Raw genomic sequence first — 26,365 nt, 5'->3', positions numbered from 1 at the left:
TGTCCACAGTGTAAGAGTACAACATTCAGTGCAAGTTAAAGTCTGGTTAAAGATAGTTCTATGGTCTCCATGGAGGTAGATGGGAGGTCAGGGCCACATTCTAGATGGTGAGAGGAAGGTTCAGTTGCCTGAGAACAGTTGGGAAGAAACTCACTGAATCTGGAATTCCCTCTACAGATGTTGCCTGAACTGCTAAGTTCCTCCAGCACTTTGTTTTGAATGATATTTGTAATGTGTGTGATGCTGGTTGTTGCAAGTCTGAATATTTATATACAATCAATATAAAATGCTTACCCACAGAATACCCATCACCTTTGTAACTAAAATAGGGAGAAGACAAAGGGGTGTAAAATTGCCCTAAAATAAGGTGGCTACTGCCTTGCAGCACCAGAGACCCTGGGTTCGATCCTAACTACGGGTGCTGTCTGTACAGAATTTGTACGTTCTCCCCGTGACCTGCGTGGGTTTTCTCTGAGATCTTTGGTTTCCTCCCACACTCCAAAGACGTACAGGTTTGTAGGTTAATTGGCTTGGTATAAATGTAAAATTGTCCCTAGTGTGTGTAGGTTAGTGTTAATGTGCGTGGGGATCACTAGCCAGTGCAGTCTCGGTTTGCTGAAGGGCCGGTTTGTGCGCTGTATCTCTAAACTAAAACTAAACTGAACAAGGGTTGCCATGGGGCGGTCGTAGAATTTATTTGCAGGATTAAAATCAGTAATTCGGGAGACACAGTGGGAACAAAAAAGCTCCTTTACTCAAAGTTGCTAATCCTCATTCCAGTGAAAGAATGGAAAATATTCTGCAGTGGCGTCTTGAAATTTAGAATTGACCATTTTGATAAAATAACTGATCATTGACATCAGTTTAAATTTAAGTGAACCTAGCTGTTGCTAATAGTTGTGCAGCTGAAGTAATCTGCAGCAAGGCAAAAAAGTTACTTTTGCTGGGTTATTAATGCAGCATTTTAAATAATTATCAACTTTTTTGTTTCTGTGATCCTTTTAATGTACAGCATAGCAAATGCAAAATTCTCAATCATATACTTATTCCAAAATCTAAAGAGAAAGCATGATCAAGTATACTGTAGTGATAATAAAAACACAATTTGACAGTATTTTGTAAACATTTTTTTGGACCTGTCCCAAATTGCAGGGCATGACATTTTTTTTTGTACTTCTAACCTTAAAGATTTTTCTATCTGCACCACCTGTGATATTTAGGTGTGTCTTGATTGTACTCGTGATTTGACTGGATAGAACGTAAGCAAAAGCCTTTCACTGTATCTCGGCACACCTGACATTAATACATATCAGGATAAACTTGTAGAAACATGGAACTGCAAATGCTGGTTTACAGCAATTTCAGCGGGTCAGGCTGCATCCCTGGAGAACATGAATTGGACATGGATAGAGCATGTTCTCCGGGAATGCTGTCTAACCTGCTGAATCACTCCCACACTTTGTATCTTTTTTTAGTATAAGCTTATATATCTAACCGACTATATTCCATGACAACTGTCTTTCATATTACTTTCAACTGTGTTTCATTTATATCTTAAATCTTGCGTGCCCACATAAATCCCATGAATTATAGCTTTATGATACGATTTGTTGTAAATTTCTCTTGGGGATGCTTTTTGTGTTCCAGGGTAGACTGTGGCCACTAGGTGGCTGTGTGGATGAATTTATCGCCTCTGGTTACAGTTCAAAGTTATCCAGAGAACCAGTTCATTAATAGTTTATTGACAATACAGGAAAATCAGTTTAACTGATTGTGTATTTCTTTTCCCACAGACCTACTCCTAGTTCTATTTCTTGCCAATTAATAGTGGTGAATCTACGAGATTCATTGCCACAGAGGGCTGTGGAGGCCATGTTAATGGATATTTTTAAGGTGGAGATTGATAGATTCTTAATGAGTAAGGGTGCCAGGGGTTCTGGGGAGAAGGCAGGAGAATGGGATTGACAGGCAAAGATAGATCAGCCATGATTGAATGGCAGAGTAAGACTTGATGGGTCGAATGGCCTAATTCTGATCCTAAAATGTATGAACCTATGAACTATCAAGACAAAGGAGATAGTAATCAACATCAGAAAGCTCAGCGGTACACATACACCAGTTTGCATTGATGGCACTGAAGTAGAGATGGTTGAAACTTCTAATTCCTAGGAGTCAATATCACCAATAACTTCTCCTGGACCACCCATGTTGAAGCAACAACCAAGGAAGCACACCAACTTCCTTAGAAGGCTTAGGAATGTCCCCAAAAACTCTCGCCAACTTTTACAGATGCACCATACTAAACATTTTATCGGGGTGCATCACAGCTTGATTTGGCAACAGCTCCACCCAAGACCGCAAGAAATTGCAGCGAATTGTGGACGCAGCCCAGACCATTACACAAACCATCCTCATTGACCCCTTTTATACCTCACACTGCCTTGGCAAGGCCAGCTGCATAATGAAGGACAACCCGCACCCTGGCCACTCCCTCTTCTCGCCTCCCATTCCACCCTGCTCAGGCAAAAGGTATAGAAGTGTGAAAATGCTCACCTCCAGATTCAAGGACAGTTTCTTCCCAGCTGTTATCAGGCAACTGGTTCAGCCTACCAAAACTAGAGAGCAGTCCTGAACTACTATCTACCTCATTGGAGACCCTTGGACTATCCTTGATCGGACTTTGCTGGCTTAACCTTGCACTAAACGTTATTCCCTGATCGTGTATCTATACATTGTAATGGCTCGATTGTAATCATCTATTGTCTTTTTGCTGTCTGGATAGCATGCAACTAAAACTTTTCACTGTATCTCAGTACATGTGACAATAAACCAAACTGAACTGAACTTATATTGGAAGCTCAAAAAAATAGAATAACATTCAAACTGTTTCAAAATCATTTTGTGTATTACAAGCTAACACCTTTTCCTCATCTGCAGAGTGAGCATATAAGTTAAACTTTGAATATCAGTGCAATACATTGCACACTTTAGAATGTATAATGACAATTGCCTAAGGCTTGATTCTTTCCCTTTGGCATAGAACATTGGAAGAAACTTGTTTTTTAATTAAACCATCTAGAAATATCATACTTTATAATGCCTTTCATATTTTCCACGAGATTAGTTACCATTTTTGCACCAGAAGATTCAAGAGTATCTATCCCCTGTGTTTCTCCTGACACTGTGTTTATTGAAGTTGCATAGCGAGTGTAATACAATGTGTTTTATTTTGTGCCAAACTAATTTTTAAAAATCCTATCCATGTAAAAACTATATAGCACAAGCCAGGTCTCTCTACCCATGAGCATACAACTGCTTTGGTACATAAAATATTTGTAGTATGCAGGTGATAAATTTAATTTGCTTATCTTACTATTGTCTGTTGTGATGGCATTCTGTGGTTCTCGAAGTAATCTGGGCGGCACAGTGGTGCAGTTGGTAAAACAGCTGCCTCTCAGCGCCAGAGGCCCATGTTTGAATCTGGCCTCGTGTGCTGTCTGTTCGGAGTTTGCACATTCTCTGACGTGGATTTCCTCTGGATGCTCCGCTTTCCTCCCACATCCCAAAGGGTTTGTAGGTTAATTGGTCCTCTGTAAATCGTCCCTTGTGTGTCGCGAGTGGATGAGAAACTGGGATAACACTGAACTAGTGTGAGCAGGTGATCAATGGTCAATGTGGATTTGTGGAGGAAGGAACTGCAGATGCTGGTTTAAACCAAAGTTAGACACAAAATGCTGAACACACACTGAAGAAGGGTCTCGACCCGAAACGTTAACCATTCCTTCTCGAGAGAGAGATGCTGCCTGTCCCACTGAGTTACTCCAGCATTTTGTGTCTATCGTCAGCATGGATTTGGTGGGCCAAAGGGCCTGTTTCCATGCTGTATCTCCAAACTAAATCTAAACAAATCTAAATCTTAAGATTTTTAAGTCATTCAGCTGCTTGCTGTGCCACCACTTTTGATCCCTAGAAAGTCCCACATAGTATAATGTAAAGTTAATATCTGACCTGAACATTTTGAATTTTGGGGCTATCCTGTTTAATTCCTAGCAGAAATGGATAACAAAGTTTTGCTCTTTGTTCAGCCTAAGTGAGAAGGCACATTGCCTCATGATGTTTACCTGAGCTTTATATCTCTTGCCCAGATCATCGCAGAACCCATTTACTTCCAACTTTGATAAATGAACCTCTTGCACCTTTTCCTGACTCACATTGATGCTGAAACCCTCAGCGTGTTGGGAGATTCTCTATGTCACCTTCCGCAATTCCAGGGAACAATTTTCAAATCCTATACAATTCTACCATATGAATCTCTTCACAGGTATTGTTCCTGACTCTTGATTTCAGACCCTTTTTAGGTTCACTGTCTATATTATGCTTCTATCTTGCTGCAGCACACATTCTTCCATCTGTGGCTTTTTTCCTATCCTCGATCTTTCTGTATTCATTCCTGTGCTCTATAATTTTGTTGCTACAAGGACATCCTTTTGCTTATCTTAAGACCTTGAGAGAACCTCCCTAGAAGTAACCTCCAAGCGCTGCTTAATGTTCATCGTAATCATCCCCTTCAACCTCCTCCCTCAGTAAGCACTTTGAAATATTTTGACATGTGAGAGTTTGCCAAAGTGTTATTATTTGCACTTATCACTCTCGTATCCTGGCCACACTCTCATTTCACTCCTACCTTCGGGAAGAAAGAACTGCTTCTTATCCGTTATCATCAGGCTCTTGAACACTACACTACACAACACTAAACTATAAGCTATGAACTGCCTTGGTTGCACTAAGGATTTTAGAAACATAGAAAATAGTGCAGGAGTAGGCCATTCGGCCCTTCGAGCCAGCACCGCCATTCAATATGACAATGGCTGATCAGAATCCCGTTCCTGCTTTCTCACCATATCCCTTGATTCCTGTAGCCCAAAGAGCTATATCCAACTCTCTCTTGAATACATCCAGTGAATTGGCTTCCGCTGCCTTCTGTGGCAGAGAATTCCACAGATTCACAATTCTCTGGGTGAAAAAGATTTTCCTCATCTCAGTCCCAAATGGCCTACCCCCCCCCTCCGTTTTAAACTGTGACCCCTGGTTCTGGACTCCCTCAACATCAGGAACATTTTTCCTGCATCTAGCCTGTCCAATCCCGTAAGAATTTTACATGTTTCTATAAGATCCCCTCTTATCCTACTAAATTCCAGTGAATATAAGCCCAGTCGATCCATTCTTTCATTGTATGTCAGTACCACCATCCCGGGAATTAACCTGGTGCACTCCCTCAATAGCAAGGATGTCCTTCCACAAACGACGAGACCAAAACTGCACACAATACTCCAGGTGTGATCTCACCAGGGCCCTGTACACCGGAAATTGGAGGAACAGCGCCTCGTATTTCGCCTGGGCAGTTTGCAGCCCAGTGGTATGAACATCGACTTCTCCAACTTTAGATAGTTCCTCTGTCCCTCCCGTCCCTTCCTCCTTCCCAGATCTCCCTCTATCTTCCTGTCTCCACCTATATCCTTCCTTTGTCCCGCCCCCCTGACATCAGTCTGAAGAAGGGTCTCGACCCGAAACGTCACCCATTCCTTCTCTCCCGCGATGCTGCCTGACCTGCTGAGTTACTCCAGCATTTTGTGAATATATACCTTCGATTTGTACCAGCATCTGCAGTTATCTTCTTATACACTTGCAGTAGGACATCCTTGCTCCTACACTCAAATCCCCTCGCTATGGACTTTGGGTCTTTGCACTAAAATTAGGATTTCTAATTTGATTTTTTGTTATCATAATCGTAATTTATTAGCCAAGTATGTTTCGCAATGTACGCGGAATTTGGTTTGCCATACAGTCATATCAAAAAAGCAACAAGACACACAACTACATAAAAAATTGACATAAACATCCATCAAAGCGGCTCCTCCCCATTCCCCACTGTGATGGAAGGCAATAAAGTCTTAACTTCTTTTCTCCCACGGTTGATGGAGTTGAACCATCTGCAGTCGGGGCGAACTAAGCCACCGTGTCGGGGCGATCTAAGCCCCCCCGTCGTGGCGGTTCTTCATTAATACTGTGATTACAGGCCTGTTATGCTGCTGCAAATAAGAATCTCCTCATTCTGTTGTTGGTACACATGACAATTAAGCAGGATATTTTAAAACGAGAACAAATTATTGAAGGGCATGAATTGAGAATCTCCTGACGTAGAGGGTGAAATACTTGCATTTCTTTATTGCATAATTTGCACCACATAATTATAGCATCAAACCGTTTAACCTGCAGATAGCTTTTCTGGTGGATATATTCAAAAGTATTTTACTCAATTTTTGTCGTTTCTACTCTAAACTTTAGATAGCATGTACAGTAATGGCACACTGACAGACACTGTCCCATTTAAAATAAACAGTATTAGGCTCTATGCCATAAATACTGCATTTCCGCTAGCGATTAATAAGACCAATCCTTCCCCCATCCATTCTCGATGCTAGACAATGAGTAATCAGAATTTGTTCGATGTCTTTTATTACGGGTTGTGGAGAATGAGCCCATTCAGCTGAATATTTTTACACATGAAGTGCGGTTTGGTTAACTGCAATTCCAATTTGAGGTTCTCACTGTCTAAATGAAAGTAAGCGGAGATTTATGACATGGGCAGCTATGTAACTTGCCTTTTCTTTCTTGCAACAGAGAGTAACGATGCCGGGGAAGCTGAAAGTCAGGATTGTGGCTGGCCGCCACCTGCCGGTTATGGACAGAGCCAGTGACCTCACCGATGCATTTGTAGAGGTTTGTGTGCCTTAAGCAAAACTCACTCTGATGTAACATTTACCTATCTGTTGTGGGATTCTGCATTGGGTGCAAATGAACTCACCATGTCTGAATTTGGTGACTGTAATTAGGGGGGGGGGGAGGGATGTCAGTGGGTGATCAGGCATTGTAGAACATACAGTGTAGCGCAATGTAAAACCGGGGAGAGGAAAGAAAAATAATCAGCAGAGGGAAAGGGTGAATAAAGACCCAGTTTCGATCCTGACATCCTGACCTTAGGTTTTCGCTGTTTGGAGTTTGCACTGGGTGTGTGTGCGGGTTTCTCCACTTAGGCTTCCTCCAGGATGCCGATTTCCTACCGCATCCCAAGTTGTGTGTGTTTGTTGTTAATTGGCTTCCATAAATTGCCCCGAGTGAGCAGGGAGTGGATGCTGAAATAGCAAAACGCAGAACTAGTGTGAACAGATGAGCGATGGTGTGATGGACTCTGTGGGTCGAAGGGCCTGTTTCCATGCTGTACACAAGAGTCCAGAGCTCCATACTCTCTTTTGGGCAAGAAACCCACCAGTGATTTTTGAAGATGTCGTCCGCGGCACAATTGGCACCATCTTTATCCTGGTGAGTTGGTGGCTTCACATCATTTAGGCTGACACTCTACTCCAATCCCAAAGCGCTGTTGTCGAAACATTGAACTGAAATCCGATCTAACTTCTCAGGTGAATGTGGCAATATTGAGAAAAGAGAACCTTGAAATTAGAACACAAGAAAATAAGCACAGGATTAAGGCCACCAGGCAACCTCGGGCCCGCCCAGCCTTTCAATATGATCATGGCTAGTCTATCCTGGGCTCTCTTGTGCCACTTCACCATAATGCCCAGTTCCTTGATTTTCCAAATATTTATATATCTCCATCTTAAATGTATCTAACAATTTGGTCTCTACCATTCTCAAATAGAGAATTTCAGAGATTCATTGCCCTCTGAAAGAAGGAATTTCTACGCACCTCAATTTTAAATGATAGACCCCCTAACTCTGTAGCCAAGTCCCCTTGTTCACGACTCTCCCACTAGTGAAAATATCTTAACATATACTCTATTAAGCTCTCAGGATCTTATGTTTAAATTGGATCACCCCTCGATCTTCTACATTGCACGGAATACAAACTCAAACTCTGGCTTTTCTTGATTGGACAACCCTCATTCCAAGAATGACCTTTTGTTGATTATAAGATTCTGAAAAATGATATTTTAATGAGGAAGGACCTTGCCCTGAAACCTTACCTGTCCATCCCTCCATAGATGCCACCTGTCCTGCTAAGTTATTCCAGCACATAGTGTTTTGCTTTAAATAAAGTTGTTTATTTCTGTTCAATGTCACCTCCTATGGCTGATTCTGCATCTAACTAGAGGCAACATTTATGATTTAAGAAAGTTTAGTTTAAACATACAGCCTGCGACCAGGCCCTTCAGCCTACTGAAACAATGCCGATCAGCGATTACCCATACACTAGTTCCACCCTACACACTAGGGACAATTTACAGAAGCCAATTAACCTACGGACCCGCACATCTTGGGAATGTTTAAAGAAATTGGAGCATCCGGAGAAAAGCCACGCGTTCACAGGGAGAAAGTACAAACTCTGTCCAGGCAGCTCCTGTAGTTAGGATCAAACCTGGATATCTGGTGCTGTAAGGCAGCAGTCTACTGCTGCGCCACCGTGTTGCATCTGCAGCATAGAAATTCATTCTGTAACTAAAGAAGAATATAAGCAGAGTTTAAAAAGGAATGGAAAATACATGTACAACTTCTCTTCCTTGCAGGTAAAGTTTGGTAATACAACATTTAAGACAGATGTGTACCACAAATCACTCAATCCCCAATGGAATTCAGAATGGTTTAAATTTGAGGTAAGGCTTGCATTGTAGGTTTGCTGGAATATTAAATATGCATTTTGTACTTTTATTAAGTGAAGCAGAAATTTTACGCTTTATTGGCTATAACGTTAGAGCTACTGAATTTAACAGGTGTTTCAATATAAGGCATGGCAGGTAATGACTTGACAGTAAATGACATCTTACCTGGCCCAGGTGCACATGTTCTTTTGGGCTGGCTGAGTTATCCAGGATTGGTGAGGCATTAGGAACAGCACTTCATATTTCCAACAGTTTGAACTTTGACTTCTCCCACTTCAGGTAGTGCCTGCTTCCCCTCTCTATCCCCTTCCCAGTTCTCCCACTAGTCTTCCTGTCTCCGACGACCTCATCCTATCTTTGTCCCGCCACCTCCCCTGACATCAGTCTGAAGAAGGGTCTCGACCCGAAACATCACACATTCCTTCTATCCTGAGATGCTGTCTGACCCGCTGAGTTACTCCAGCATTTTAAGTCTACCTTTGATGCCAAGTTAAACTATTCTCATCTGCCTGCACATGATCCATACCCCTCCAATCTTTGCACATCCATATGCCTTTCTAAAAAGCCCCTGAATGCCACTTTCATACCTGCTTCCTTCGCCACCCCTGGCAGAGCATTCTGGGCAACCACCACCCTTGTGTAAACAAAAACCTGTCCTGCACATCAACTTTAAACTTTGCCCTTTGTTGCTTACTTCATGGGGTCCCTAGCTAAATTGTCACCTATTTATCCCATCTACAGATGCTGCCTAACTCTCTAATTTACTACAGGCACTTTGTGCTTTATTGATAAAACAACTGAGTGTTTCTAAGTTTAACTGGGGTCGCCATAGCTCATGGGCACTGCACGGGCTGTACAACCTGTAGAAAACAGAGTTTAATCAGATGAATTAATTTCTTTTGACAAGTGAAAATTTCCTTGCAGGTTGACGATGAAGACTTGCAAGATGAACCGCTGCAGATAACAGTTCTGGATCATGATACCTACAGTGCTAACGACGCGATTGGGAAAGTATATATTGACATTGACCCTTTACTGTCCAATGAAGCAGCTGCCATTCTTTCTGGCTGGTTTCCAATCTATGACACTATTCACGGTGAGTTCAATTTCTGATAATTAATGGGTTTATATCAACTGGCAGTTCAAGTTAAGCACATGATTTACATGTAAAAAATTTCTGTTCGTGAGTAATGTGGTAAATGTAGTCCACAAAGTAACTCGGTTGCAATTAATTGTGAACGTGGAGATGTAAGTTTGTTATTTACTGTACTGCATCCACAGTATTTTACATTGTTTTGCAATATTTTTCATGCTGATGAATTGTGGTCTTTTTGAGGCTTGTGGGCGGTTAACCTGTTCAGTGCTAGCCCCGAGCATACTCTGGTCATGGCCAATAGTAAAAACAACACGGCAGTGAACGGGTTTAAAGCTTTTTTTAAATGCTTGGTCAACTTTTGCGGTATGGTGGCGCAGCGGTAGAGTTGCTGCCTTACAGCGAATGCAGCGCTGGAGACTCGGGTTCGATCCTGACTGCGGGCGCCGTCTGTACGGAGTTTGTACGTTCTCCCCGTGACCTGCGTGGGTTTTCTCCGAGATCTTCGGTTTCCTCCCGCACTCCAAAGACGTACAGGTATGTAGGTTAATTGGCTGGGCAAATGTAAAAAAAAATTGTCCCTGGTGTGTGTAGGATAGTGTTAATGTGCGGGGATCGCTGGGCGGCGCGGACCCGGTGGGCCGAAGGGCCTGTTTCCGCACTGTATCTCTAAATCTAAAACTTAATCTAAATCTAAAACTTTCTCTGTAAATGTTAAAGCATAAATGTAAAGTAATGTTCCAAGATGTAAGATCCAGGATGAAGTATATTTTTGTTAAACTGCCTAATGTTTGCCATCATATGAAAGTTCAGTTATAATGGAGGGACGAGGGGAAAATGTGCACTCTGCTCGTGCTGGTCTGGGCAGCTCAGGACTGTGGGGGTGGGGTATCAGAGCCCTGCATCTGTTTTGGGGGAGAGCAACTGTTGGGGAGGATAGACATGAGGAATGGCAGAAACACAATGCCCTTCAGAGATGCTGCCTGACCCGCTGAGTTGCTCCAGCACTTTGTATCTTTTTTTGGAAATGGCGCCACTGTGCTGCCGAAATGTGTTTCAAAGTATGATTCATGGCCTCTTTGGAATTTTTATAACGATGAAAGAAAATTGATTATTTTACACATGAGTCTTGGGGTTACTTGCAAAATTTGTGATCTTTCTAATTCTTTGCTCGGTTGTCATTTTGTTTCGTGTACACATCATTGACTGCATTAAAATAATTGTTTTTAACAGGTATCAGAGGAGAAATTAATGTCACGGTGAAAGTAGATCTCTTCAATGATTTGAACCGCTTCAGACAATCATCGTGTGGAGTCATGTTTTTTTGTAGTAAGTATATTTGCATCCACTCCCTACACACAAGGGGCAATTTACAGAGGCCAGTCAACCTGTAAACTGTCACATCTTTAGGATGTGAGAGGATGCGGAGCACCCAGAGGAAACCCTTGCAGTCACAGGGAGAACGTACAGACAGCACCAGAGGTCAGGAGTGAACCCGCATCTCTGGCGCTGAGTCAGCAGCTCTACTAGCTGTGCCACCGTGCCGTCCTACTTTACACCCATTTTCGGCACCGTGTTTACAGGGGAAGTATATTAAAGTATGTAAACGCACAGTGCTGGAGTTAACGCCTTGTTCGGTGAATCTATATCAAAGTGAGAATTGGACCTAGATGGTAAAGTTCGCACCATCTTTTTTATAGCAATTCCTATGTGTGGCTCGAACTTACTGATGTTTCCAGATCGCATACCAGCATTTCTCATTACCAAACTGACACTTTTTAACTGGACATTTTGTTAATGAAAATGGGCTGATGTGATTCAAAGCAATCTGACACCCATGAACAGCTAGCAGGGAAAGAAAATTTTAATCCAGTACATATGCATTCAGATCTCAACAGGACTGCAATAAATTTCTGTAAGTTATTAAACATGATTATTGTTTGCATAGTTTCTTGACATCATAAAAAATCATTACAATGGGCGGCAATCAAGGGGTGGCGCAATGGCAGAGTTGCTGCCTTGCAGCACCAGAGACCCAGGTTCGACCCTGATTGCGGGTGCTGTCTGTACAGAGTTTGTACGTTCTCCCCGTGACTACATGGGTTTTATCCAGGTGCTCTGGTTTCCTCCCACTCTCCAAAGACATACAGGTTTGTAGGTTAATTTGGCTTCAATTAAAAAATCTTCCCTAGTGTGCAGGATAGTGCTAGTGTGCTGGGATTGCTGGTTGGCCCGCACTCAGTGGGCCAAAGGGCCTGTTTCTGCACTGTATCTCTAAGCTAGAGGACAATGCTTTTGCCTCAGTCTTGCCTTGCAAATTTGACAGTGTGTTTTTCTCTCAACAGCTACGTCCATTCCCAAGTGCTACAAGGCAGTAACAATACATGGATTTGTGGAAGAATTGGTAGTGAACGAAGATCCTGAGTACCAGTGGATTGATAGGATACGTACACCCAGAGCTTCAAATGAAGCCAGGCAACGGCTAATCTCATTGATGTCAGGTAGAAGTCTTGCCGATTGTTGCCAATGTCTTTGTTGATGTGTGTTTGATTGAAAAGCATATTTTCTCCGAGCTTGTTTAATATGGCAGAATTTTTGCATAGGGGATTTATGCTTCATCTGAGAGATGAAGCCAGTTATTGATTGATTAAAGGGTACAGCATGGAAACAGGCCTACCGGCTCACTGAATCCCCGCCGACCATGATTCACACTGGTTCTATGGTTATTCCTTTCTCGCATCCACTCCCCAATTTACAGAGACCAATTAATCTACAAACAAGTGGTAAAACCCAGTGTCTGGAGGTTGTAAACAAAATATACTTGCTGATCTCGCAGTGTGCTACAACAGAGTAGCGTGCTTGAGATCAAAGTAGAATATGCTGGAAATACTCAGCAGGACGGGCCACATCCGTGGGAAGCAACACCCGTTAAAGTCGGGTGATCAGACCCAACCCAGCCCCTCATCTGGCAGTCCCTCTTTGCCTTCCTCACCTCCGTTTTTGATCATCTCCTCACTTCAATTTCTTTATCTGTTCAAAAAAAAAAATCTCTCTCCTCTGCTTTCTGCTTTTACTCACCCCCACATTGTTCTCTGGGTTGCTTCTATTTTTGATCAACTTACTAGAGCAGCCCCTCTTTCCCCAATTTACCAAATAATAGGAAGTCATGCTGCAGCCGTGCAAAAACATTGGTTGCACCGCACTTGCAGTGTCATGGACGGTTTTGGTCGCTACACTGCAGGAAGGATGTGGTAGCAATAGAGGGAGTGCAGAAGAGATTCACCAGGATGCTGCCTGGAAAGGGGACCTCCATTCATCAGGCGAGGTTAGATAGGTTGCCTTATTCTCACTGGAATATATATAAGGCTGAGGGGTGACAGACTTGCACAATTATGAGGGCATAGTTTTAGATAATCAGTCGTTTTCCCAGGGCAGAGGAGTCTCGAACAAAGGACCACTAGGTTCAAGGTAAGGGAGGAGAAATTTAAAGGGGTATATTTTTTCCACAGAAGGTGGTGGTTATTTCTATGAGCTTCCAGAGGAAGTGATAGAAGAAGTTACAGTCAGTTGTTAAAAGACATTTAAACATAATTAGATTAGAAAGACATAGTGACACATGGGCAGGCAAATCAGATTAACGTAGATAAGCTTCATAATTTGGGCTAAAAGGACCTGTTTTCATGCTCTGCCAATCTATGGTAATTTCTCATCAAATTTTGTACTCTGCTCCATGGATCCATGCTACTTACCTGACGATGATGATTATCGCTTGTTGTATTTATAACAGCAAATGTTTCAGACCTGGGGTCTTTTGTTAGTTTAGAGTTACAGCATGAAAATGATCCCTTCGACCCACCAAGAATACGCTGACCATCGATCAAAGTTTAAAAAAGTACAAAAATACTTTATTTGTCTCCGTGGTGCAATTTGCACTAGTTTTATGTTATCCCGCCTTCACGTCCACTCCCTCCACAATTTACAGAGGCCAATTAACCTAGATATCCGCTCGTCTTTGGGATGTGGGAGGAAACCGGAGCGTTTGGACTGTCACAGGGAGATCATGCAAACTCCACTGAGGTTAGGATCGAACTTGGGACTGTGGCTTTATGAGGGAGCTCTACCAGCTGTGCCACTGTACTGTCCTGTGGCAACTCAATATGTCTCACTGGATTTGCATTCTGTGGAACAGTTTGTTTCATAATTAATCCTTTGAATGATTTGGCAATAGCATACTACATCAAAACGCTAACTGCATGATACACCTGCAATGTACACTGCAAGGGTGTACTATCTCTAACATGTGCTGTCATTCAGGTGCTGTATTTTAAGCACTATATATTCAGTACACCAGTGCTGTTTACTATTGCCAACCATTTCTTAAAGAATTACCTGCCTGAAATCACTTTATCATGTTTTATAGGCTGTGGCGCTTATTCAAATAGTTTTCAGCATTTTCAGTCATAAAAGTAACACTATAATTTATTAAACAGGTGAACTGCAAAGGAAAATTGGCCTTAAGGTTCTTGAGATGGGAGGCAATGCTGTTGTCGGCTACCTACAGTGTTTTGACTTGGAAGGCGAATCTGGGCTTGTGGTACGTGCTATTGGGACTGCATGTACACTGGATAAACTGAGTAATGCAGCTACTTCATTTCTACCTCCATGTAGTTCTCCATCCAAAGATCTGAAAGAGTAAGTACAAGTTTGCAAGTATGTGCAATCTCATTCTCCGCATAAACCTTTCTTCTACTGCATGCAAGAATCATGTGCCTCTTCTTTGCATACTTCAAATATATTTGAGCATGGCTGAATACAAAGATGTATTGCAATTGTAAATCCCATTTACCCTGAGATGCATCAAGAGCAAGACATAGAAAATTAATGGGGAGTTTTCTTGAATGATTCGTGGAAATAAAACCTAGCAGCAAGAAAGCACCAACCAATGCAATAACAGTGCTACCTTTCTTATGCAAAATTTATGACTTAAACCAATCTTTAAAGTTATAAGAACATTAAATGCATATTTTTTATTATTACGCTTTCCCGTTATTCCTGGTTTTGTGACGTCATGTTGCATTCTTACAAATGTTTGGTTCGGCTACACTCAGAGTATTGCGTGCGGTTCTCGATGCCACCCCAAAGGAAGGTGTGGTCAAGCTAAAGAGGGTGCAGAAAGGATTCACGGGGATGTTGCCTGGATTAGAGGGCTTAAATTGGAAGAAGAGATTGAATGAATTGCAATATTTTTCCCTCGACTAAAGGAGGCTGTAGGGGGACCTTTTCACATGGTGGATACGTGCAACGAACTACCAGAGGGGATGGCAGAGGCAGGTTTCATTACGAACATGGACACAAAACATGCCGGACAGGCAGCATCTCTGGAGAGAAGGAATGGGTGACGTTTCGGGTTGAGACCTTTCTTCTGTCCGAAGAAGGGTTTTGACCCGAAACGTCACCCATTCCTTCTCTCCCGAGATGCTGCCTGTCCCGCTAAGTTACTCCAGCATTTTGCGTCTATCTTCAGTTTAAACCAGCATCTGCAGTTCCCTCCAACAGTTTTCATTACAATGTTCAAAATGCATCCCTGAACAGGTACATGGATAGGAAAGGAGTAGAGGAAATTAGGCCAAATGCAGACAAATGGGATTTATCTTGCATTGGATAAAATGTTATTGCACTTATCTTTGTAGCATACGCTCAACTAGCCTGGCGGTGCATGTTCCTAATTTTAACTTTCATGTGATGATGGTTAAACTTTTGGCCATCTTTTTTAATGAAGGCAGTGTCATGCAGAGTATTGAGAACACTGCTAAAAGGATGCGAAGTATCATCATGTGTGGTATTTTTTAAAAATTTCAATTGCTTTCCTCACCTCTTGAAGGCATTATGAGATGCTTGGGTGTCGTTCCATGCTCATTACTTCATACAAAAGTAACTCGCCTGTGAATCAAGGCAGCTAATGTTTGCGACCACCAAGTTGTGGAGACAGCAGGAGATCTTGTTTTCACATTGACGCATGCAGGCCTGCTCACTTTTTAAGTATGTTTAGGTTCATCATTGTCACGTGTACTGGGGCGCAGTGAAAAGCTTTTGTCTGCGAGCTATCCAATCACATCAGATAATACGAGATGTCCATGCAATCATGCCAAACACCAATAAAGATGGTAGAGCGATGAGAAAGATACCTGTCCTCCTGATTCAGCGACAGTTTCTTCCCAGCTGTTATCAGGCAACTGAAAAATCCCACCACAACCAGAGAGCAGTGCTGAACTACTATCTACCTCTTTGGTGAGCCTTGGACTATCCTTGATTGGACTTTGCTGGCTTTACATTGCACTAAACGTTATTCCCTTATCATGTACAGGTGCTCCTCGACTTACGATGGGGTAACGTTCTGATAAACCCATCGTAAATCGCAAATGTCGCAAGTCGAAAATGCATTTAATACACCTGATCATGTGGCCGGAAGCGAGCTGCGGCTCGCTGCTGTTGCCCAGCTTTTGCACCATCGTAAAGTCAAAATATCGTAAGTCGAAGCATCGTAAGTAGAGGAGCATCTGCATCTATACCCTGTAAATTGTTAGATTGTAACCATGTATTATCTTTCTGCAAACTGAATAGCATGCAATAAAAGCTTTTCACTGTACCTCGGTACACGTGACAATAAACTAAACTAAATAGAAGCTGGGAAGAAACTGTCCCTGAATCTGGAGCACAGATTCATACAGCATGGAACCAAGCCCTTCGGCCAACTTGCCCATGCCGACCAGCATGTCCCATACATGCCTTTGTTACCAGCTGCAGCTGGGACTGTAAAATGCATATGGACTCAGCGGGCTGTTCTGTACTGATATACGGGGGTAGAAGGATGAGAGGGGATCTTATAAAAACGTATAAAATTATAAAAGGACTGGACAAGCTAGATGCAGGAAAAATGCTCCCAATGTTGGAGGAGTCCAGAACCAGGGGCCGCAGTCGAAGAATAAAGGGAAGGCCATTTAAAACTGAGACGAGAGAAAACTTTTTCAACCAGAGAGTTGTGAATTTGTGGAATTCTCTGCCACAGATGGCAGTAGAAACCAATTCACTGGATGAATTTAAAAGAGAGTCAGATAGAGCTCTGGGGGCTCTCGGAATCAAGGGATATGGGGAGAAGGCAGGCACGGGTTCACTGATTGTGGATGATTAGCCATGATCACAATGAATTTGGCTCGAAGGGCCAAATGGCCTCCTCCTGCACCTATTTTCTATGTTTCTATTTAGTCTTGCTGAGCTGTATGCAAAACATTTCACCACCTGGTGAATGTGACAATATAGAAATCATTGAGATTAGAATAGAATTTCTCACCATTGTACCGTAACGGTTCCAGTGGAAAAAGTCCAATATCAGCAATGAAGTAGGTTGGAGAATCAGGATTATAGCCGAGCTTGTGATAGGACCGTTCAAGAGTCTGGTAGCAGAGGGGAAAAAGCTATTCCCGAGTCTAGTGATGCACGCTTTCAAGCCTCTATCTTCTGCCCAACCGGAGTGGGGAGAAGGAGAAACGATTGGGGAGGGAACGTACCTTGATTATGTTGGCTGCTGTACCGAGGCAGTGTGCCGCATAGATGGTGGGATACCTAGTCTGTGTGATGTGGCACTATGGCTGGCTCTTGTACAATGGGCTTGCCACATTACAGGAAAGATGTGGAGCCTGAAGCGCAGGCGAGGGTGCAGAAGAGTTTAACCAGGACGTTGCTCGGATTAGAGATTATTAGCAATAGCAAAAGTTGGGTGAACTTTGCTTTCTCTGGATCGTCGGAGGCTGAGTGTAGACCTGACAGAAGTATATAAAATTATGAGGAGCATAGATGGGACAGTCAGATCATTTTCCCCAGGGTAGAAATGTCCATAACTGGAGGACATAGCTTTAAAGTAAGAGTGGGAAAGTCTAAAGGAGATTTACTAGACGTGTTTGTTTACATAGAGTGGTCGGTGGCTAAAATGCACTGCAAGGTGGGTGGTGGAAGCCGATACGATGACAAATTTTTAATACTGACATTTAGACTTGCATATGAACAGGCAGGGAATGTAGGGATATAGCCCATGTGCTGGCAGATGGGATTGGTTTAATTTGCCATTGTGTTTGGCACAGATATCGTGGGTTGAAGGGCCTGCTGCTTTGTTGTGCTGTTCTATGTTTTATGACTCTTCACCGGATCTTTCCTTTCTCTGGTCCAAATTCATCGAGGTCATTTGTTGCACCTGGCTAAATTGGCCATCTTGACAAAGTACCGGGATAAAAATTGAGCTCTTTCTGGTCTTAATAAAAGCCTACAGATGAGTACCAAAGCCTTCAGTCTTTCCAAATTTTAGCCCAAACTATAAAAAATATATATTCAGTTAGGGAAGCACATAATCTGTCATAACTCGTGTAGAATTGTCATTTTATTTGAGTTTCCTCTTACTCTGTGTCCTGTTTATGAATGGCATGGTGCAGCCTTACCTGAGAACTTTGCAGGCCGCTATCTCGGCTCCTCTGTGGTCTAGGCTGACCGTTCTGGTACTGCTTGACTCCTCTCTGAGGCCGTGACCTCTGTTGATCTGGCAACATGGATCATCCAGAAAGCTCTGGAACCAAGGGTGCCGGAACATCGGTCGTGGACCCGTATAGCTCTTTCCATGCAAAAAGACCTAAAAAGAACCTAATGAGTACAACAGAGGGAAAGGACAACAGAGGGACATGTTGATAAAACGTGAGAGTGAAAAGTGGAAGGATGTTTGTGTTGAGTACAAGAATTGGCCATTTAGGTTATAAATTTTATGCAGTATTTTCTTTCTGAGCTTTCCTCTTTTATCAAGACCATGCTATCCTTAATATACCCATCTCTTTTATAATTTACACAGTAAATGATGAGCTTTCAAATTTATTGTGGGTACAATCATTCTGAACTAACATCAAACTATATAAGTGTTATTCATTTGAAAAATTATGTGTTTGAGCAGGAACAGCTGCACTTAGGTACAATAAATTTTATGCACTGTTTTGTATGTATAAATTTAATTTGCATATGAAATGTCTAATGATTTATTGTTGCTGTAATTTATTGATTTCAAATAGCTTTTAATATTTTAATACCTAATTGTAAGGAATTGATTGGCTCATTACTGTTATAATTTTCGATAATGGGATTTTAGTTTTGTGCTTAATTGCATAATTTTATTGTTGATTTGATAGCTTCCTTTACAATTGGAGAAAACTCCCTTGATGGTTTGTTTTAGACTGGTGCTCTTTAGTTTTTCTTAAGGGATTATTGCTTGCTAGATGGTTATGTCTAGATTTTCATGTTCATAAGATAAAGGAGCAGAATTAAGCTATTCACTCCATTGAGTCTGCTCCGCCATTCAATCGTGGTTAATTCCCTCTCAACCCCATTCTCCTGTCTTCTCCCCGTAACCTTTACTAGTCAAGATACTCTTTACTAATCAAGAAACTATCAAAAAATCTCTGCTGTAAAAATACCCAATGACTGCCATCTGAATTTCACAGATTCACTACCCTCTGACTAAAGAAATAAATTCCGTTTCATCTCCACTCTAAAGGTATGCCCTTTTATTCTGTGACTGCCCTCTGGTCCAAGACTCTCTTGCTTCTGGGAACATCCTCTCCACATCCACTCGATCTAGTCCTTTCATTATGTGGTAGGTTTCAATGTTCCTAAAGCCACCCCCCCCCTTTAATTTGCTGAAGAATAATCTAAATTAGATTTGAAGTTCAGTTATTTCATTTTAACAGTCAATTGAAACTTGTGTCAGCTGTTTTATCTAATTTCTGGCATTTGGTTAGATTCACATATAAGGTGAGGAAGTAAGTTTGCAGTTGGTTGAGAGAATTTATCTTGTGTGGATTTAAACCAAGCTCTCTATAAGGTCAATGAAAGGACATTGGTCTTGACTGATGATACATCCAATTTTGCAAACCTGAACCATTAAATAAGGAGCTTCTTTCGAAAGTAGATATTTATTCCCTATCCAGCACCCTTCTTGTGCAGCTTTCAAGTCATTCATTACAGGAAACGAATAGCTGGCGTCAGTGATTCAGGTCTCCCTTGGGTTGCGTTCCTTGAAAACCATCCCTATTGTGACTTTCTATAACTTGAAGCTTTAACATCACCTGTTAAAGCTTCAGGAAATGCAAGTTGGGGGATTAAAAACGTTCATTTATATTTTTCACACAAGTTCTGTGAGAGCATATTTTTATTCCGTACCCTAGATTTTTTTACTAAGGTTTGTAAAGGGGAATTTCTGTAGTCCAAACCGCTGCCACACAGGGGTCACCAGTATGCACTTAAAGCACCTTTTGCAATTTCCAAATATCTATTAATTCAATAGCTGGATTGAAATCTTCCAGTGATGCCAGATTACACTGTTCAGTGGTTCAGATTATGGATCCAAAGATCAATTGGAAGATTGACCAATATATTTCCATCTATAGAGAAAGATGAAATGCAAGTTATTTTTTTAACACCGTAGGGTGCCTGGAATGGGCTGCCAGTGATGGGGGTGGGCACACACTATTGTGGCATTTAGAGGCTTTCAGTTGCCACATGGATATGCAGGGAATGGGGTTATATGAATCCTATGCAGACAGATGAGAGTTGGTCTTGGCCTCGTGTTCCACACAGATATTGTGCACTGAAGGGCCTGATCCTGTGCTGTACTGCTCCGAGTTCTGCGTTATGTAATGATTGAAAACTTTGGTGGATCACAGACTAACAATCCATGCGACCAGTAGTTGTGGTCAGAGAAGTGACAGTGAATTCACAGTGTGAAAGCTTTATCTCTGCAGATCCTCTGAAGTGGAAGTGTTCCAAAAAGAAATTGCTTTCCTCCCTGTGTGCTAGAGATTGCGGATGGGACTGCAAAAGAAGAAATATATTTTATGTCAGGAAAAGCCGAGCGGGTCCAGGGCAGGATAATGACGGTGCCAATACTGTGTAATCTATCTGTCTGTTGTCATGGACAAGAATGTCAATTAACTTTTCCATTCTATGGCAGCTGCTGGAAGACTGATTTACATTTTGTATCAAGCTGCTGCTTAAGTGAATTTACATAATTCAGTTAAGTGGAATGTTTGAAAATCCTGTAGGGAAAAATAACGTTGTTATTGCGGGTCTGAAATTCTTTGCCTCTAACCCCCTTGACATAATTGTTTTTGTAAAACAAAATTTCCATACGTGAGTAGGAAGGAACTGCAGATGCTGGTTTACACTGAAGACACAAAATGCTGCAGTAACTCCACGGGTCAGGCAGCATCTTAGGAGAAAAGGGTGATGTTTCGGGTCGAGAACCTTCAGGCTGAGAGTTAGGGGAGAGGGAAACTGGAGGAGACCGAGATGACTTCTAGTTTCCCTTTCCCCGACCCACAGTCTGAGGAAGGGTCTCGACCCGAAACGTCACCTATTCCTTTTCTCCAGAGATGCTGCCTGACCCTCTGAGTTACTCCAGCATTTTGTGCCTATTTTCCATACCTGAGGTTTCTTTTTTAGTTTAGTTTAGAGATACAGCGCCGAAAGAGGCACTTCGGCCCACTGAGTCCATGCCGACCAACGATCCCTGCACACTAACACTATCCTACACGTTAGGGACAATTTACATTTATACCAAGCCAATTAACCTACAAACCTGCACGTCTTTGGAGCATTTTGAAGCAGACCTGTTGCATTACAGCGGAAGTTCCCGTATTAAGCATCAATGAAAATGCCTAAACTTTGTTGATGGATATCTGGAACTCTAGAAAGTGAATTGCTCTATAGTTGGGGGAAAAAAAATCTTGCAAAATTAATCCTAAGTCTTTAATTGAAGAAGGGTCCCGACGTGAAAAGTCACCTATCCATGTTCTCCAGGGATACTGCCTGACCAGCTGAGTTACTCCAGCACTTTGTGTATTATTTTATAAACCAGCACATGCAGTTCCTTGTTTCTACTAAGTAATTCTCCACTTGATCTTTAAAAATTATAATTTACGAAACACTTTGTGCTAGTTGAAGATTCTACACTTAAAAATTAATTCAAGAGGGAAGCATGCTTTACAATGATGCCACATTAAATTGGCACGGTTTGTGTTTTGTATATTCCAATTTATTGTAAATTCTAATGCTGTAGGGAGACTACATAGAAATATTTTATTCCAAGAATTTAGAAGGATGAGAGGAGATCTTATCGAAACGTATAAGATTATTAAGGGGTTGGACACGTTAGAGGCAAGAAACATGTTCTAAATGTTGGGGAAGTCCAGAACAAGGGACCACAGTTTAAGAATAAGGGGTAGGCCATTTAGAACTGAGATGAGGAAAAACTTTTTCAGTCAGAGAGTTGTGAATCTGTGGAATTCTCTGCCTCAGAAGGCAGTGGAGGCCAATTCTCTGAATGCATTCAAGAGAGAGCTAGATAGAGCTCTTAAGGATAGCGGAGTCAGGGGGTATGGAGAGAAGGCAGGAACGGGGTACTGATTGAGAATGATCAGCCATGATCACATTGAATGGTGGTGCTGTCTCGAAGGGCCGTATCGCCTCCTCCTGCACCTATTGTCTAAGACAACAGCTTTTTCTCCTGCTTGCCAATTTTGTTTTTCAAAGTAATTATTAAGTGGCTGTGTCAAAATTGTGTTGTGGAAACATGCGATATTACAGAACTGCCTGGAACTAGGAAAGTTAGTTTCTGAGTGTCCCCCTCTGGCAGGGTCTGCCCATCAATTTGCCTCAACTCATGGGTGATCCGGAGTCTTGAGAGAGGTCATTGAGTCGTGTCACCAAAAAAAGAGAATCATTTCCTCCCACAGCTTAAAACTTTGGATATTCACTCACTTTCAGACTTACACGAAAATTGCTAATTTGTCTTGAACTAACACTGACAGTTAATTCCACCAAATTGGAACAAAATATTAGAATATCTTATTGGTTTGATGCGATCTACCAGCCATGTTAATTGATATGGTAATCTGAAGGTGAAAATTATAATGGTAAAAGCCGGGTGAATCAGTGCTGATCATGAATTTCACAAACGGCCACCTCAGCTTTTCATGTCACTATTAAACGATTTTAACATCTGCATGCTGGTTATGTCTGGTAAATATTTACTCGTCAGTGGTGAGATTTTTTTGGTAATCCCGTTTGTTTAATATATCAAAAATGTCACGATACTTATTACCGTGGCTCCCTCAGAGTTGTCTTTTTTTAAAAACATTTACTGTGCTTTCCTGTGTATTTTGTTTCTTTCCTGGCTCCTGCTTCTCTCTGCCAGGTCTCCTTTGGTGCACCAGCCAAGCCACGGATGCCGTTCGACTCACAACAGCCCGGTTCACACTGCCACGGGCTTGAGACTAACTCAGAACTTCTCTGTGTCTGTTCCTACACTCATCTACACTGGTATGAGACTGCACAGGCTCAGGAGCTGGGGAGAAGTGGGCCACAGTAACATGGGTTCAATGTGTAATGCAAGACAGACAGTGTAGCAAGGTACCCTAAATCCCTCCCTTTAGTTTAACTAATAAATCGGCTCCAGAACCAAGAACCATGGTCAGAGTTTGAGTAGATTTGAGCAAAACCTTCCTGAAGATAGAATATTGAAAGAAGTACATCTTGGTTTCGAGTTTATGGATGACTTGAATATGACATGCTGAAGATTTACTTAACAAATGTTTTTGCTTTCATTATTTTTAGCTGTGGTGCTCTAATATGGTGTTCCGGAATAAGGAAACATGTGTTTCAGTTCTGCATACTGCAAGCTTACTTTTGGTTGCCTAATTGAATTGCATTTTGTATTTTTAAAGCCATATTTCATTGTTGTTTTATTTATGTGCTCATTTTGCTCAGGTTTCCAGTACATGGTTTGATTTGTGCTCCAGAATTTTTAACCTGTTCCCTGTGTTGTAATGAACAAATCTGGGCAGTTGTACATCTTCCCAGAGTCTTCAATGTATGGACAGCAGTTCTTTGCCGTTTTAGGCGTCTTCCCCAGCCTGCACATAGAAGCAACTGCTGTCATCCCTGTGTATGGGTCATTCCATCATTGTTTGGATCCATACCACAGGGTTACTGAATGTGTTTCCCACTTCTTCTGGCAGGGTTCCCTTCAGTGAAGATCCCAACCCTGTTGTTACTCATTCATCTGGACCCTCCACCCCTCTGAAAAATCAAACCTATTCCTTTTCACCTTCCAAGTCCTACAGTCGACAGTCCTCCTCTTCTGACACAGATTTGAGTTTGACACCTAAAACTGGTAAGGCACCTCCAACCCTGCTTTGTTTCTTTTGTTGTAAATTTGTGGTTTTTTTGCACCTGAAGCACCTCATTCTGCTTATGAAAACCTAATCATGCGTTCCTCTTATTGCACAATGTAGAGCTGCAAAACTGAATTGGAATTTTTTTAAGTATTTTGGATCGCTGTTGATCAATTCCAAAGCTGGGGCCAAATCTCATGTCTGTCTTCCAAGAAGAAAAAAGCAGAGAAGTGCATTGTACAGCCCCTTCCAGCAGAGGTCTCCAGTGAGAAAAACACACAGTGCTGAAGGAGCACAGCGGGTCAGGTAGCGTCCGTGGAGGGAATTTACTGATGATATTTCGGGTTGGGGCCCTTTTCTTCAGACTGGGTCTGACCCGACCCAAAATGTCGTCTGACCATTCCCTCCACAGATACCTGCTGAGTGCCTCCAGCACTTTGTGTTTTGGTCATGATTTGAGCATCTGCAGTGTCTCGTGTTGTGATTTGACTTGTAAATATCTAAACATCCCTTTTACATTCTGTGCCAGATTGTTTCTTGACCAGTCAGTGAGATATCAAAACTAAGGTGACTTAGATAATCAATCTAAACAACCAAGTGCACAGACTTGGATTGTTGCAAATGTCGATTAGCCTGTTTCATCAGGCTTTATGAAGATGGTGCTTCCCTTTCATATTTTTAACGCTATAAATCCCGTGCTTTCAAAATCCTTTAAGATGCTGCACATTATTGGGGGCATCAACAAAAATGGTATGATAGATACAGATTTATTGAGGCAGCTTCTTTGAGGACATTCTGATATTTACAGCCACAGAGGAATGTACATGTTTCACCATAGCAGCAGGAATATTTGACTTCAGTGTCTATTTAAGGATATGGTAATTATGATGAATGTTAATTCATGCCTTTCCTTGTATTCTGTTCTGAAGTTTTTGCCTTCCATTAAGTCTATGAACACATCAGAATGTCTATGAACGTAAGAGATTCTGATATAGGTATTATGTCTTTTTGATTGAGTCTGTAATCTCTCGAAAGACATGGTTAATCGTAAACCAAGAATGAAGGCTTTAAATTTGAAATATATAATTTGCTCGGAGTACCACTACCAGCAGTTATGTTGCATCTAAGATAAGGAAAAAGTACAATTTTGTTAACTATTTGTAGGTAAGTAAAGTGAAGAGAAATGTGCTTTAGAAAGATAATCCTAAACGAAAGCCCAAAACAGGATTGCCAGCTACGCCAACAGTGTTAACATCTGATTGAGGGGCTGTCCAAATCACTTCATTTTGTCTCTGGTGTTCTTCTTAATTAAAATGTCATCAAGCTTTCACTTCCTTTGAAAGACAGTACATTGCAAGTATTTAATTAAAGGGATAGTCTTTTAAAAAATGTAACAGAAAGAATTGACTGTACAAGTAACAACGTTTAAATTTAATATGCAGAAAGGTGTTTTGGTTTAATTTTTACATCCTCCTCCTGAAAGTTCTCATTAGTTTGTTTGAATTTGTTTTCACTTTGTGTATGTATGTATGTTCATTTTACAAAATGTACACCCAATTGTTTTTTTTGATTACATATGACTTTGCATGCTGTATTTTCTTCTCCTGTATGTGATCTTGTGACTCCAACTTCATCTTTGTTTCTACTACTTTTCTACAGCAGCAGCTTTCCCCAAGGGGCCTAGGATTTTCTTCTTTCCCAGCTCCCCTCCTCTATCCTCCGGTTCCCCCCATCATAAAAGTGCACATCTCCTTCGCTCTGCGGCTCTGCATAGTTTTACCCCTCCTCCCTCTGGCTATGCAAGTCCAGTCTGCCTGAGGAAAAGTGTGTCTTTCAATGAAGAGTTGCTTCTAACTGCCTCTGGTAGGATTGATTGGTGTGAAAAATTGCTTCTGCTTTTTAGAAAGCCTGTGTGCTCAGTACCTTTTAAAAAAAACAAAAAAAAAACATATAATAATAATAGTTGCATACATTACATGAAAGCAAACAATCATACCGACATGCGAGAAAAATAAGCATGCTAAATTTGAAAGGATTCCAACCTAATTGTCAAATAAGAACTTGTTCAAGAAAAACAAATCAAACTAATGTACGTTTTGGCAAAAGACAAACTAAATATTTTGTTTTGCGCCACACTTAACAGTTACAAGTAATCTGTAAGTCCAAATCATATTGCAAATTTGGCCTGGCAAAAATGTTTTCTATTTTCAAAATTATGGCAATTGATAAAACTACTGGGGATGGCGGGGAGGGAGGTTGTCGAAGAACCATAAGTGACAGGTACTAGTTATTGGGAACCAATTCATTCATACATTCATTCATTCATTGCATTTACG

At 41.6% G+C, this 26,365-nt stretch overlaps 1 protein-coding gene across 8 annotated transcripts in view; it reads left to right on the top strand.

Annotated features, from left to right (window-relative positions):
• Nucleotides 1-26,365, top strand: part of c2cd5 (C2 calcium dependent domain containing 5) — a 106,840-nt gene that overhangs the window by 10,323 nt on the left and 70,152 nt on the right. For 2 of the 8 annotated variants that reach the window (XM_078419992.1, XM_078419990.1), the window contains exons 2-8: nucleotides 6,682-6,780; nucleotides 8,583-8,669; nucleotides 9,600-9,771; nucleotides 11,002-11,097; nucleotides 12,114-12,269; nucleotides 14,259-14,460; nucleotides 23,874-24,028. In XM_078419992.1, coding sequence (XP_078276118.1) covers nucleotides 6,691-6,780; nucleotides 8,583-8,669; nucleotides 9,600-9,771; nucleotides 11,002-11,097; nucleotides 12,114-12,269; nucleotides 14,259-14,460; nucleotides 23,874-24,028 — 958 coding nt within the window. In that variant the 5' untranslated portion in view covers nucleotides 6,682-6,690. Of the gene's footprint in view, nucleotides 1-6,681; nucleotides 6,781-8,582; nucleotides 8,670-9,599; nucleotides 9,772-11,001; nucleotides 11,098-12,113; nucleotides 12,270-14,258; nucleotides 14,461-23,050; nucleotides 23,176-23,873; nucleotides 24,029-26,365 lie in introns of those variants that run through there. The other 6 variants (XM_078419993.1, XM_078419991.1, XM_078419989.1 and 3 more) reach the window with 5 other exon arrangements.

Source organism: Rhinoraja longicauda, chromosome 23, assembly GCF_053455715.1.
Source record: "Rhinoraja longicauda isolate Sanriku21f chromosome 23, sRhiLon1.1, whole genome shotgun sequence".
Classification (NCBI taxonomy): Eukaryota; Metazoa; Chordata; class Chondrichthyes; order Rajiformes; family Arhynchobatidae; genus Rhinoraja; species Rhinoraja longicauda.
The sequence above is the reverse complement of the archived record's forward strand: the minus strand, read 5'-3'. Positions and strand labels throughout refer to the sequence as shown.